Genomic DNA, 13,178 nt, shown 5'->3' with positions numbered 1-13,178 from the left:
CACATATATTTCTTTTACCACCAAAACACTATTGTATTGCATTTAATTAACTTAAACTGTCACTCAAAAAAAATGACTCTTAAAACTTACTCAATTTAATTATGGACAGTGGTTCCACACAAGCACATTTTTTTTTATTAACATTAATGGAATTTGTTGAATCTATGTAAGCTCCTTGTGTTGTGACAACACAACTGAATCAGATAGAATCTATGTGAAATAGTAATGTCCAAACAAATCAACGGAATTGCTTCCCTGTAACTGATACAGACTTAACTGAACCGATATAGACTTTCTTCGAACCTTCGTACAAGGTTAAAAACTAGTTCAAATGTGGCCATTGTGGACATATTGTCAACATCATTTATGGTCTCATTTAGACAGAATTACTTTGACTATTGCTGTCAGATGATCTTAGTGAGAATTAGCAGAAGTTTAGATATTTAGATTATTAGATATTTAGATATTTGTTTCATTTGAAGTGTCACCATTGTGGTGATCAGTGTTTGCTTTAGTTGGGCTCTTGGTCCCTGTAGATTTTACATTCAATTTTCATTGGCTGCTGTAACTGTGTGTTTGTATAACACAATTGTTGTGGCAGAGAAAGCCAAGAAAAAGTTAGATCAGGTGTTATCAGTTCAATGTTGATGATGACATAATCATCACAAATCAAGTTTCAAATGTTGAGTTTAAAATTGTATTTATGTTTGGCATTACCAACCTTGTGGAAGTGCAATATTGGTGCCAATAGAATAAGAAATATTTTTAAAATATAAAAAGCATGTGCACATGATGTTTTGAGCAAATGTATTATGTAGTCACACACAGACATCATGATTTTGGATATGAATCACAACAATGGTGACAATCAAAACAAAAAAGCTTGGGAATCAATGATGAGTTTTGAACTATGAAAGCTACCCACCATGCATTGCAGCATGACCATTTTTTTTATTGTCACCATTGTTGTGAATCATATGTAAAATCTTGATGTCTGTGTGTGACAACATATGTTTGCTCTGAACATCGTATGCACATAATTTTTATCCACCTCTAAATAAGTGATCATAAAAATGCTATTGGTGCCAGTATTGCAGATCCACATGGTGGTGGCTAGAAATGCGAAAGTGTCTGACAACATTAGATGAATGTTTTGTAAAGCTTTCATCATCAACATCAACATCAACATGAAGGGGCGGCAGTGGCTCAGTGGTTCATGTGGGTTGTCTACAAACCGGAAGGTTGGTGGTTCAATCCTCGGTTCCACCTGACCAAGTGTCGAGGTGTCCATGAGCAAGACACCTAACCCCAGCTGCTCCCGACGAGCTGGATGGCGCCTTGTATGGCTGCCGTCGCCCGTCGGTGTATGAATGAGTGAGTGAATGGGTGAATGTGAGGCAAAATTGTAAAGCGCTTTGGTGGCCATTGGGTCTGTGAAAGCGCTGTATAAATGCAGTCCATTTACCATGAAGCTGATAACACCTGATCTTACTTATTCTTGACTTTCTTTGCAACATCGACTGTGTTATACAAACACAGAGATACAGCAGCCAAAGAAAAGCTAAAGTAAAAATTAAGGGGACCAAGAGCCCAACTACAGCAAACACTGATCACCACAATGGTGACACTTCAAATGAAACATCAACATCTAAACTTCTGTTAATTCTCACTAAGATCATCTGACAGCAATAGTGAAAGTAATTCTGTCTAAATGAGACCATAAATGATGTTGAAAATATGTCCACAATGGCCACATTTGAACTAGTTTTTAACCTTGTACGAAGTTTCGATGAAAGTCTATATCGGTTCAGTTAAGTCTGTATCAGTTACAGGGAAGCAATTCCGTTGATTTGTTTGGACATTACTATTTCACATAGTAGAAGCTGTTCCGGACTGTGAGGTCTCTCAGACAGGAAGTCCAGGATTCAGTTGCAGAGGGACAAGTTCAGGCTCAGAAGGGTCAGATTTCCAATCAGGTGCTGAGGAATAATTGTTTTGAATGCTGAACTGAAGTCTTTGAACAGCATTCTTACATGTGTGTCCTTTTTGTCCAGGTGAGTGAGAGCTGGGTGGAGGGTGTGGTGTCGTCTGTTGAGCATTTGGGGCACTATGCAAACTGTAAGGGGTCCAGTGTAGGGGCAGAAGGATCTTGATGTGGATCATGACAAGCCTCTCGAAGCACTTCATGGCGATGGGTGTGAGTGCGACGGGCAGGTAGTCATTGAGGCTGGACACCGTGGACTTCTTCGGCACAGGGACGATGGTGGTGGCCTTGAGGCACGTTGGGACGAAAATTATTGCATCATGTTAATTACAAACTGCCAATTCACATTCACAACAAAATAAGATTTGTTTTGCTGTAGGACTGAAGATTTGGCAGCGAAAGCATAAATTCAACAGCAGGGAAGCTTTCAAAATTAATATACCATCCCTAATCATAACACACAAAAATGGAATAATCAGTGATGATCACAAACACTCAATGCTCCGCTGTACAAAGAGAACCAATGGACAGTGCAACAATTGGTCCACCAAGGTTTCTGCTGAACAGGTTTAGACCGGGAATGGTGACAGAGTCAGTGAACAGAAAATGAGTGGAATCAGAAGCTGTTAAAGTATTTCCTCACCGTGAAAAGACTCTGCACCAAAAAGGACATTATGTAAGAGAAAAGAGGGGTTGCAGAATGTGAGGGGGGAAAACAAAATATGTCCAGAGTGAGCGATTATGTATCTCTCCCTTTCCTAATCGAATCAAACCAGATGATACCAGGAGAAGAACTGGTAAACAAAATGTTTTAGGTCGATAAAAAGAGAGATGATTATCTTTAGTGGTCTAATTGCCGATTTAGGCAAGAAGAGAAGACAACACCTAAAAGTGAAAGGACAGGGTAGAAATGGGAAGAACTCTGCCTTCACAAATTCCTATAAGTTTTCATATCGAGCTGATACACACACTGAACCATTGGAACAGTCTCTAATTATTCTGAGGGATAGATGACAAATGGACAATTAAGACATTTTTCTCTAAATGGATAATGTATTCTCCAGCACTCTGCTTTTCTCTGCATGAACCCAACAGCAAATGCAATTTAAGATAGAAGTCAAGTGATGTTTATTTGCCACTAATGAAATTAGTATTTACTTTCCAGTCAAATGAAAACTCTCTTCATATTACCTCAAAGTTTATGAAAGTCAAACGTTTCAACCTACATCTGCCTACTGGCAGAAGATGAAAAAAATCTGTTTCTGATCATGCACATTTCTGACAACTATGTTCATTCGTTCTTTTTCAGTATCCCCTCGCTCAAAAAAACAATTGCCTGTTGCCATACGCTTAAAAGTGCTTTCTTTATCAAACACTCAGCTGTCAATTACTACATTTGAGTTTAAAAGGATGTCAACTAAAGCAGAATGACATAATGTTGTTGAGACAAGCCAATGCATAAAGAGAACAGAGCCAAGACTTCCATCTTACAGTGTTGCACTCTGCTGACACATTGTGGTGAACTACATACAACACAAGACAGTCAACAACAGAGACCATGAAACAAGCGTCAAGCTTCAATGAATAATAAGAGTCAGTTTTGAGAAATTACAAGTTTATTGAGTCACATTGGTTTAATGAATGAAAACTGCAATGACAAAACCAGTGCCAGGAGAATGAACGTGGCAGTTCAGCCTATCCCTTCCTATCTAACATCAACCTCACCTGTCCCATGAGCTGGGGTTAAAGAGAGAGGTGTCATAAAGAGGACTGTGGACACTGCTGTTCTGTCCTAGCCATTCAAACAGCACAACTGGCATTCTGGGCTCACCCGCTGGACCGGAGAAAGCTGCTCAACCCTTTCTCAGATACAAGAGGGAGAACCAGACTACCTTATCTTCTGTTCAAAATCAACAGAAGAAAAAGATCATCCATATGTCTCACCACAATCGTTCATAATTAACTGCTGCCCCTAAAACCAGACGCATGTTGTCCATATTATTATGAATGAAGAACCGCTCTAACCTACTTTAACTAGTGTAAGGTCACTCTATTCAGGAAAAAGACCCACAAGACAGAACATTATAACCTAATTTTACCAGACATAATTGAATGTTACAAGAATGTCCTATTAAAACAGATGGATGAATCAGACTGCTTGGATACAAGATAAACACCAACTAAAAGCACTTGAAATTTGGATACATTTTTGACAAAATAAATATTGATTGTACCACTAAATATCTCAACTAATCCAACATTTATGATTACTCAGGCTCCAGGATACATTGGTGTGATAGTGTTTCTTTGACACGTGTTTGTCAGATGGCTTAAAAAAAAAACACGTCTGATTGTCATTAAGTATATTTGCTATTCAAAGCATCCAATTGATCAAGAACTCATTGGAATGTTTTCTTTGTAAACCCAGCTTCATTTTAGTGTGAGGTCTCAAAGCCTCCACCCCATCAAGTAGAAATAATTAAGCTCTGGAAACTGGATATGGTTTCATTCTCATTTCCACAACAACACAAAAGTTTTATTTCATTAATTAGGGTACTCACCCTTGTGTTGTTCCAAACCTGTATGCTGTTTTCAGAGGAACACAAAAGCAGAACTATCAGCCCTTTTTCCATACAGCTACAATTACTTGCTAACTCAATCTCGAGTTAACAGGTCACAAATATTAACAAATGTTGTCTGTTCACTTTCTTAGTCAGAAAAAGATCAAAGCATTCATACACTGACTTGAGAAACATAAATATAAGATTTTGTCTTGTTTTCTGAAAAATGTATCAAAATTAAGTGAGTTAAATGAAAAACGAATCAGCCAACGGGGTAAGAAAACTACAAAAACAGGGTTATTTTTCTTACCCCATTAACATTTTTCTCTTGTTTTAAGTATAAAATCACTTCTTTTTTATACTTTTTCCATAAACAAGATGTTTTTTTGCTTCTCAAGAAAATGTTTCTTAATTTAAGAATGATTTGATATTCATACTGGAATATAAGACAAAATCACTTTTTGCAGTGGCCTCTAAAAGACTTGAAATATAGTGCAGAAGGACCGATTTCACTGTTTTTTATAGAAAAATGTCTGCCTGAAATTCCTCCTTTTGTGTTCAACAAAAATAAAACAAAAATTAGCAAATAGCAGCATACAGATTTAAAGCAACATAAGGGTTAATAACTTAAGTTAGCTTTTATGGTTTTGGTGAACTATTCTTTTAAAGAATAGCTGTTAAACATTGAAAAACAGTCAACCAAGGGGAAAAAAAAGAAAACAGAGTGGAGCTGTGTGTGTGTGTGTGTGTGTGTGTGTGTGTGTGTGTGTGTGTGTGTGTGTGTGTGTGTGTGTGTGTGTGTTTGAAAGAATGAGTTGGAAAAGAGAATGAGAGATGAAAATACGTTAGCTTGTCCATTCCATCTCCCACCAGGTCAGTTAAAATATTTTTGGTCTGTTGCTCTCAACCCTTTGGTTGAACGGGGGGAAGGAATGGACAGCAAGAGTAACCATACACGCTCTGTCCTTCACAAACACCATGTCTGTTATGAGCACACACATTCAAATCGATCATCATAGTAAGGGTCAGGGGTAAAGAATAATGATCACTGAGAGACCCCCTGTGGCGTTGTGGAGTTGTTATGTCTGCTGAACCTGAGGAGGACTAGCATTATTGTTGCTCGCCTCCTGCGCGTTGACCACAGAGCCACGGTACGGGACCTCTATGATCCGAGGTTTGTCGATGATGCGGGCGCAGCGACTGCCCTTCTCCACGATGCCAATGATCCAAGCCTGTTGCCCATCGCCCACCCCTCCATCCTGCCCCACTGCTCCCGACAAACCCACACGACTGGATTTCATCTCAGCGCAAAACCGGGCTGCCTGCTCCCGTGGCAAGCAGATCAACAGGCCACCTGAGAGAGGCAGGAAAAAGATTTTATCTACCCAAGAGCTTGTAGACCAGGATCTCTACTGACCAGGATTGTTCATTTTCAGGAATTGATAAATTATTAATTAAATTAATTATTAATGTTAATGTTAATAATTGCAACCCAATTGCAAAATTGTTAACCCATGTGCATTTATTTTTATTAAATTTAATTTGAACAAATGTGAATATCAATATTGTTAGTCAACTGTATTTTAATATATTTTAGCTGTTTAGTAAGTATTTAATTCTTCAATTTACCGTTCATTTATTACTATTTACAACACGTATAGAAAATAAAAGATACAAATCTTTGAACATTTTAAATTACTTTTCACTTGTCAATTGGGAGGATGCAGGGAGAACGACAGACTAACAGTGAGTGCATAATTGCAAAGTTATGATGATAATAATTCTTAGTTCACTGTAAAACGATTGTGTTTGCACAATCGCACAGAGCTGTGACTCTCACCTGAGGTTTCAGAAGAGGTGCCCTGCAAAAGCCCAAATAGGTTGCCACCAGCTTTGCTGATTGCGGCCATTTTGGAGATAATGGGAAGGTTGTGAATGACAAAGGCAACGTCATTTCTCTGCTGCTGGGCGAGATTCCGTGCGTGACCTATGATCCCAAAGCCTGTGATGTCTGTGGCAGCATGTGCATTAAATTTGTGCATTAAGGCTGCAGCTGGACAGAGGGAGAGAGAGAAAAAGAATTTAAAAACAATGTAAAACCTGTTGTAAAAACTGATGAAATTACCTTATACACTACCGTTCAAAAGTCTAAGGACAGTAAGATTTAGTTCATGTTTTTGAAAGTCGATTAAGCTCATTAAGGCTGCGTTTATTTTTTTATCAAAAATATAGTAAAAACAGTAGTATTATGAAATATTATAACACTTTAAACTAACTGTTTTCTATTGTAATATATTTTTAAGTACCCCTGTTGTCAAAAATTGTATTCCTTAAAACTCGAAAAATCGATGATCACCAAAATGGCATATTTAAAGTTTTTTCCTTGGAGTTTGTTTTTACTCAAGCCTTCAAATTGCTTGAATGTAACTACACTCTTGCTTCATGTAGTTAGTATACGTGGTGGACCCATGAATATGCAAATGAGCCCCACCTCGCCTACAAGTCGATGTTTCAGATTGGTGATGCGTTTTATGTATCGCTCTCTACAACGGCGGACACAACATTTTTTTTTACTTCATTATCAAACAGCTAATAATCTGCTGCCTTCTAAAAATCAGTATCCTTAGAAACACTTTGAACAACTCAGAACGTCAGTGGAGAAAGGCATATTGTTCATCATAACATCGTAATACATCATATACATAAATCACTTGCTATATATACTTGATTTTTCATATCAACAGAAAAATGTACCGGGATAACCTGGCTTCTCGAGACTCCACTGCTTAACAGCGGTCATTGTTAATGATATGCTAAAGCCCGCCGGCACGTTGCGCTGCCGCTGACCCAGAGAAAGCAGTTATCATGTATCGATATGAAACAGCTTCACAAACAGTCTTTCTTTTCAACATCACAGTATCATTATTTCAGTGTTACAAATATTCAAATTATCACAGAAGTACTGCATTCAAAAGATTCATTCATAAACACCAATTCATCCAGTAATGAAAAAAGTGACGTATTTAAGAGTCATTGAATCATTCATTCAAACTAGGGATGCACAATTAATCACAATGAAACCACACGCGATTTGGCAAAGGCTGCGATTATTTTATGCGCAGCTTGTCAGTGCAGCACGGCTGATCGGTAGTAAATGCTGCTTCATCTGAACGCCAGAGGGCACACTAAATATGCCCCGCCGCAGAAGTATATTAATAACACACATCATTCCTGGAAATCCCTATACTGTAGCTGAATAAACAGAAGATTGAAACGCTTTGATTAAACATGACTAATAAACACACAACTGCCTTATTCTGTGTAAGAAGCCACATTATCTCACAGAAGGATGCTCAACTGTCGTTATGAAAGTGTAAAAGCATGTTATTAAATGTTGTCTTTTGTTGGACATGGTTCATAAATGCTTCTCATGTTAGGAAAGATGTTTGACGCGTGTTGCTTTTTCAAATTCACGTTAAGCAAGCGACCCAAACTTACAGTGCTTTCAGATGGAGCAGCGTTTACAGAGCCGTACATCAATGACGAGCTGCGCATAAAAACAATAATCACAGCCTTTGCAATTTCAAAATCATGATAAGCCAAATCAATTTAAGTGCGACTACATGTAAATTGTGATGAATCGTGCAGCCCTAATTCAAACAAAATAACGTAATATAGAGGTTATTTATGGGAGAACCGTAATGAATTTGTTTGAAACAAAAAAAAATTGTGATCAATTTATTCAGAATCGTAGAGCTCTACGGCAAAGCTGGATTTTCAGCATTATTACTCCAGTCTTCAGCGCCACATGATCCTTCAGAAATCATTCTAATATGCTGATTAAGTGCTCAAGAAACATTTCTTATTATCAATGTTGAAAATACAGCTTAATATGCTTTTGGAAACTGTAATCTTACTGACCCCAAATTGTTGAATGGTAGTGTATATGCCTAGAGAGATCTTGTAGTAATTAAATTAAGCAACAAATGAAAAATAAATGCATCTTTCTTTATTAGTACTGCAAAAGATATTTATATTTTCCTCATCATTTGAAAGTACGCATATAGGCCATTTGATCTAGTACAAACAGAGGTGCAAAACTAGGAGGTGTGTGTGTGTAATGAATATTGGCCCCATTGTTAAAAATAATCCATGCTAATAATGCTTATGCAATGACATACCAGTGCGATTGAGGGTGGCCATGTTGAGCATAGCCTCCTGATAAGCTTGCTCCACCTCCTCCTTGGAAATCACCAACTTTATCTTGTTCCATTTCTCAGGCTGAAGAAATTAAGCATAAAGGTAAAAGAGATACAGAGAGAAATGAGATGAGGTTGCCATCTCTTCATAACTTAAAGGAGAAAGGGAGAAAGAACAGCACAAGCAATTATTCCACAGATGAAAATGTATACTCACTATATCCAGCCACTGATGGGCATTCACTGCTACTTGAGTTCCCAAAGGTTTAGTGAGAACCAACACATCTCCAGGTACAGCACTTTCAGGCCTGCATATATACACAGACATATGTGAGCATTTACAAAACAAAAACAAAATGTGAATTGTCAGACAATTAATATTTCCTTTTGAAATTGTGGTAAATGTTTGTTTAGGAAAAACTAGATCATCCAGAAACAAGTGTACAGATAGTCCTTTGATTCATGAGAAACCAGACAGAAACACTCACATGATGAAATCGTTGGGCTGGCACACAACGGAGGCCACGCCCCCGACGATGATCCAGGGATTGATGACTGTTTGTCCCCCGGTTACTGAAGTCCCGCCCTCCTCCGCCGCATCACGGAAGCCCTTCATCATTAAAGGCATCACAAGCTCTTTCTCCTGAGAGAACATCAGCACAGTACAAACAAAATAAGCCATTTCACGCTCGGCTTTCTGATTTTGCAAAAACATCATGCAAAAATGTAGTAAACATTCTGTCCATATATACTGAAAATTACATTTTTGCATTAGCTTTAAAAAGTAAAACCAAAAATTATACGACAGCGAGAATGAAAGCAGAGAGATTCCAGCGCACCTTCTCATTCATCTTCTGACTGACGCTGAGAAGCATGAGCATGTTGTCACACTCTGTGATGCCCATAGCGTACAGATCACTCAGAACATTTGCACAGGCAATTCGTCCCTGTAAAAGAATGGACATGAGTTGGACACATTTTTTTTTTGTGAGGTGCATGCTAACTTTTGCGAAACATTAATAAGATTTCACTCACCATCATGTAAGGATCCTCCACTAAAGGATAGAAGAAATCTGTGGTTTGGACCAGGGAGAGACCCCCGTGCCTCAGAGGGATCACACATGAGTCCATTCCAATACCTGCAGTCAAGAACAGTGAAATTATTTTTCACTCACTGGAAAATCATGTGCAAAGTGCATGTTTATAGAAGCTAATCATATACTATGGGGACTTAAATCTTTATAAAAATCATTCAGTTTGCAATGGTAAGATAAGAAATTAATTGTGATCTAATTTTCAGTGGTAAACATTGACTTGAAGCCTAAGTCCATAGTTCACATTATTGCATTATACTTCCCAGTAGTATTTAATTAACAGGACATAAGTCAAAGGTTAATCAAAGAGTTTTACTAACCCAGACGTTATATGATATATATATATATATATATATATATATATCCAAAACGTTACAGCAAAAACCATCTCAATAAATAAACATTTATTTGCTTAATCAACCGGTTTAGCAAAGAAATGCTTATTTATATCAGTTTAAAAGCCATGATGGGGAAGTCTGACTCATTTCCTTGAATCGGTTCTTCCATTCGTTTCTACGACCCAGTTCACAAAACTGATTCAGTGGGTTTTTTTTACATCCAAATAAAGCCATACGCTGACCACATATAACAACTTATTAAGGTTTTTCCATAAGTAAGATTGTTTACGTGTATCTTATTTTTATATAATTCTATTAAACAAATCAAGTCAAAAATATATTTCCCGTACGTTTTATTGGTTAAAAAAACTATGCTATTTGGCTATTTAAGTTACTTACTTCTCGCCCTATCAGACAAAACCTCACTTAACTTCAAATGCTCTTACTATCAGTACGTTACCAACAAACTCTGGTTTCTGGGTCTAATTGCTCTATTGGGAACCGATTCGTTGAAAAGATCCGACTCAAAAGAACGAACGTGTCACGAATCAGTGCTCGCTTTTTGACAGCGATGGTGTGACAGGTCAGCGCGCGGCTCATACTTTACCTAGTCGAGGACCCTGGGGAACTGAAACAAGTTGCCCGAAATCAGCAGTCTCGTCTCCAACACCCGTCCCCGAGCCGCCGTCCTCTCCGGGCGGGCGGTCAGGCTCTAGTCCCTGCAGGAGTTTGAGCAGAGTCTCCTGCGGGACTTTACACCCTCATCCTTTCATATCGGAAAAGGCCGTGAGTCGGAAGCCGCGATCTAGGCCGTGCTCCTCCGGTTGCAGCGCCTGGTATCCCGCCGGGTAAAAGGCTCCATACCCTCCCGCTCCGCCGGAGTCCATTGGCTGTGGCTCGGAAACTGACATGGCTATGCTGAATTGTATTTATTACTCATTCAGGTGGTGAAACACGGCGAAGTGAGAGAAAACGTGAGTCGCCTCAAAGAAACAGAGAGCGTGTTTTATTCTACACGCTTGGTCATAGAAACGAGTATGGACGCGGCGTGCTTGCGGACTGAACCAACTCATCCTGCAGAGGGGAGCTTGTTGTCACTTTATGGCACAAGTAAGATAATTCGTCGCTGACAGACAAATTATTAGTAGAACATACTTAACATGAGAAAGAAAGAGTAGAAAAATCAATCTTGCACCAAACTGAACTATCGCTAGCATATTTTTCATTTAACTGGTCGCACTTCACCCACCTCAGAAATAAACGTCACATAGGCATAGTCTGCTATCTTGAGCTCCGCCTATTCTGGTTCTGCCCATGAAGGAAGGTGCATCAGACGTTGGAATTGATGCAAATGTACTATGGACAATCCCATATCCTCGAAACTAATCATGGCCTTGTTTCGTTTGCTTCCTCAAAAATATATATATAAAATACTGCAAATAGGTAGTGAATATATGAATGTGACGTGCGAACAGTGGCGCCTTGCGAAAGTATTCACCCAGCTAACAATTTTTGGTTCTCAGAACGTTAGTTTTTGACGAGAAACATGCGAGCATGACAGTAAACTAAGGTCATTGCTAAACTATAGTGAGAACGAAAGTGAGATCTTCTCACCCTTACACTGCCAGATGATCCTACCCCTTCTTTTTCACATTTTGTTGTTGCTGCCTTATTTTAAACTACTTTAAATTACTATTATTTCACATCAATCCAAACTCCATACACCATAATGACAAAGCAAAAAACAGATTTGTGACAATGTTTTATTACAAAAGGAAAAACTGAAATTAGTAAATTGCATAAGTATTTGTACCCTTAACTCCGTACTTAGATGAAGCACCTTACAGACTCAAGTCTTTTTGGGTATGATGTGACAAACTACATATCTGCATTTGGCCATTTTCAGCCTTTCTTCTTAGATCCTCTCAAGCTCTGTCAGGTTGGATGGGGACCGTCAATGGACAGCCATTTTCAGGGTTTCTCCAGAGATGTTCGATTGCGTTCAAGCTCTGGCTGCGGGCACTCATGGACATTCACAGAGTTGTCCATAAGCCACTCTTGCATTGTCTTAGCTGTGTGCTTAGGGTCATTGTCCTGTTGGAAGGTGAACCTTCTTCCCTGTTTGAGGTTCTGAGTGCTCCGGACTAGTTTTGATTAAAGCTGTCTCTATATTTTGCTGCGTTGAGCTTATCTTCCTCCCTGACGAGTTCCCCAGCCCCTGCAAAACCATGGACAGTATGTGCAAAACACCCCCACAGCATGATGCAGCTACCACCACACTTGTTTGGATATTGTGCATGTGATGAACAGTGCCTCGTTTCCTCCAGACATGATTCTTGAAACTGAGGTTCATCAGACCAGAGAATATTATTTCTCACAGTCTGAGATGGTCCTTTAAGCCGGCGAAACACTTAACGTCTAGCTGAAACATTAAGACTGAACTGAACACACGTCCAGACTTTTCAACGACTGAAGCAGATTTTTAACGCTCTGTGAACACTGACTGAACGCTACTGTCACTGATTTGGCGCGTTTGGGCATGATCAGTCTTAAGTATCACATTACATTCAGAATCGGCCTTACAGTTGTTAAGTGTGTCCCCGGCATTAGATGCTTTTTTTGTAAATTCCAAGTGGGTTTTCATGTGTCTTCACTGAGGAGAGGCTTGAGTCAGTAGGGCACTCTGCCATAAAGGCCAGGAGCCTCATTTATAACCGTTGCGTACGCACAAAACGGACCCTGAAAGAGGCGTACGCCACTTCCCACGCATAACGGGGAAATTTGCACACCTACACGCAAACTCTTACCCATGCGTACGAACATTTTCGAGACGGAGCAGTTTGGGGGGGACACCCGATGGTGAGCTGGAGTTAAATGTCTTTTTGGTCATTTTTAGCCAGAAAATGTAAAGAAAATTATACATATACAGAAAGATAATACAAATAAAATTTCACTCACCAAGCCTATCACTAGTTTGAAGCAAATATCCATCCCTTCTTAAA

General features: G+C 39.0%; 1 protein-coding gene and 1 long non-coding RNA gene across 2 annotated transcripts; one reads left to right on the top strand and one right to left on the bottom strand.

Annotated features, from left to right (window-relative positions):
* Positions 1-4,544: 4,544 nt before the first annotated feature.
* Positions 4,545-5,237, top strand: LOC130081709 (uncharacterized). The gene is made up of 2 exons (XR_008806715.1): positions 4,545-4,841; positions 4,884-5,237. It is a non-coding gene; the product is annotated as an uncharacterized LOC130081709 (long non-coding RNA).
* sephs3 (selenophosphate synthetase 3) lies at positions 4,792-11,219 on the bottom strand. Its single transcript, XM_056246425.1, has 8 exons — positions 10,784-11,219; positions 9,780-9,883; positions 9,584-9,691; positions 9,233-9,387; positions 8,962-9,052; positions 8,727-8,826; positions 6,386-6,598; positions 4,792-5,899 (listed from the first exon to the last, which is right to left on the bottom strand). The coding sequence occupies exons 1-8, from the start codon at positions 11,085-11,087 to the stop codon at positions 5,625-5,627; spliced, it is 1,350 nt and encodes a 449-aa protein (XP_056102400.1). The 5' UTR covers positions 11,088-11,219; the 3' UTR covers positions 4,792-5,624.
* Between the last annotated feature and the right edge of the window lie 1,959 nt (positions 11,220-13,178).

Source organism: Rhinichthys klamathensis, unplaced genomic scaffold (genome assembly GCF_029890125.1).
Source record: "Rhinichthys klamathensis goyatoka isolate OS25496 unplaced genomic scaffold, OSU_Roscu_1.1 h1tg000037l_1, whole genome shotgun sequence".
Taxonomy (NCBI): Eukaryota; Metazoa; Chordata; class Actinopteri; order Cypriniformes; family Leuciscidae; genus Rhinichthys; species Rhinichthys klamathensis.
The sequence above is the reverse complement of the archived record's forward strand: the minus strand, read 5'-3'. Positions and strand labels throughout refer to the sequence as shown.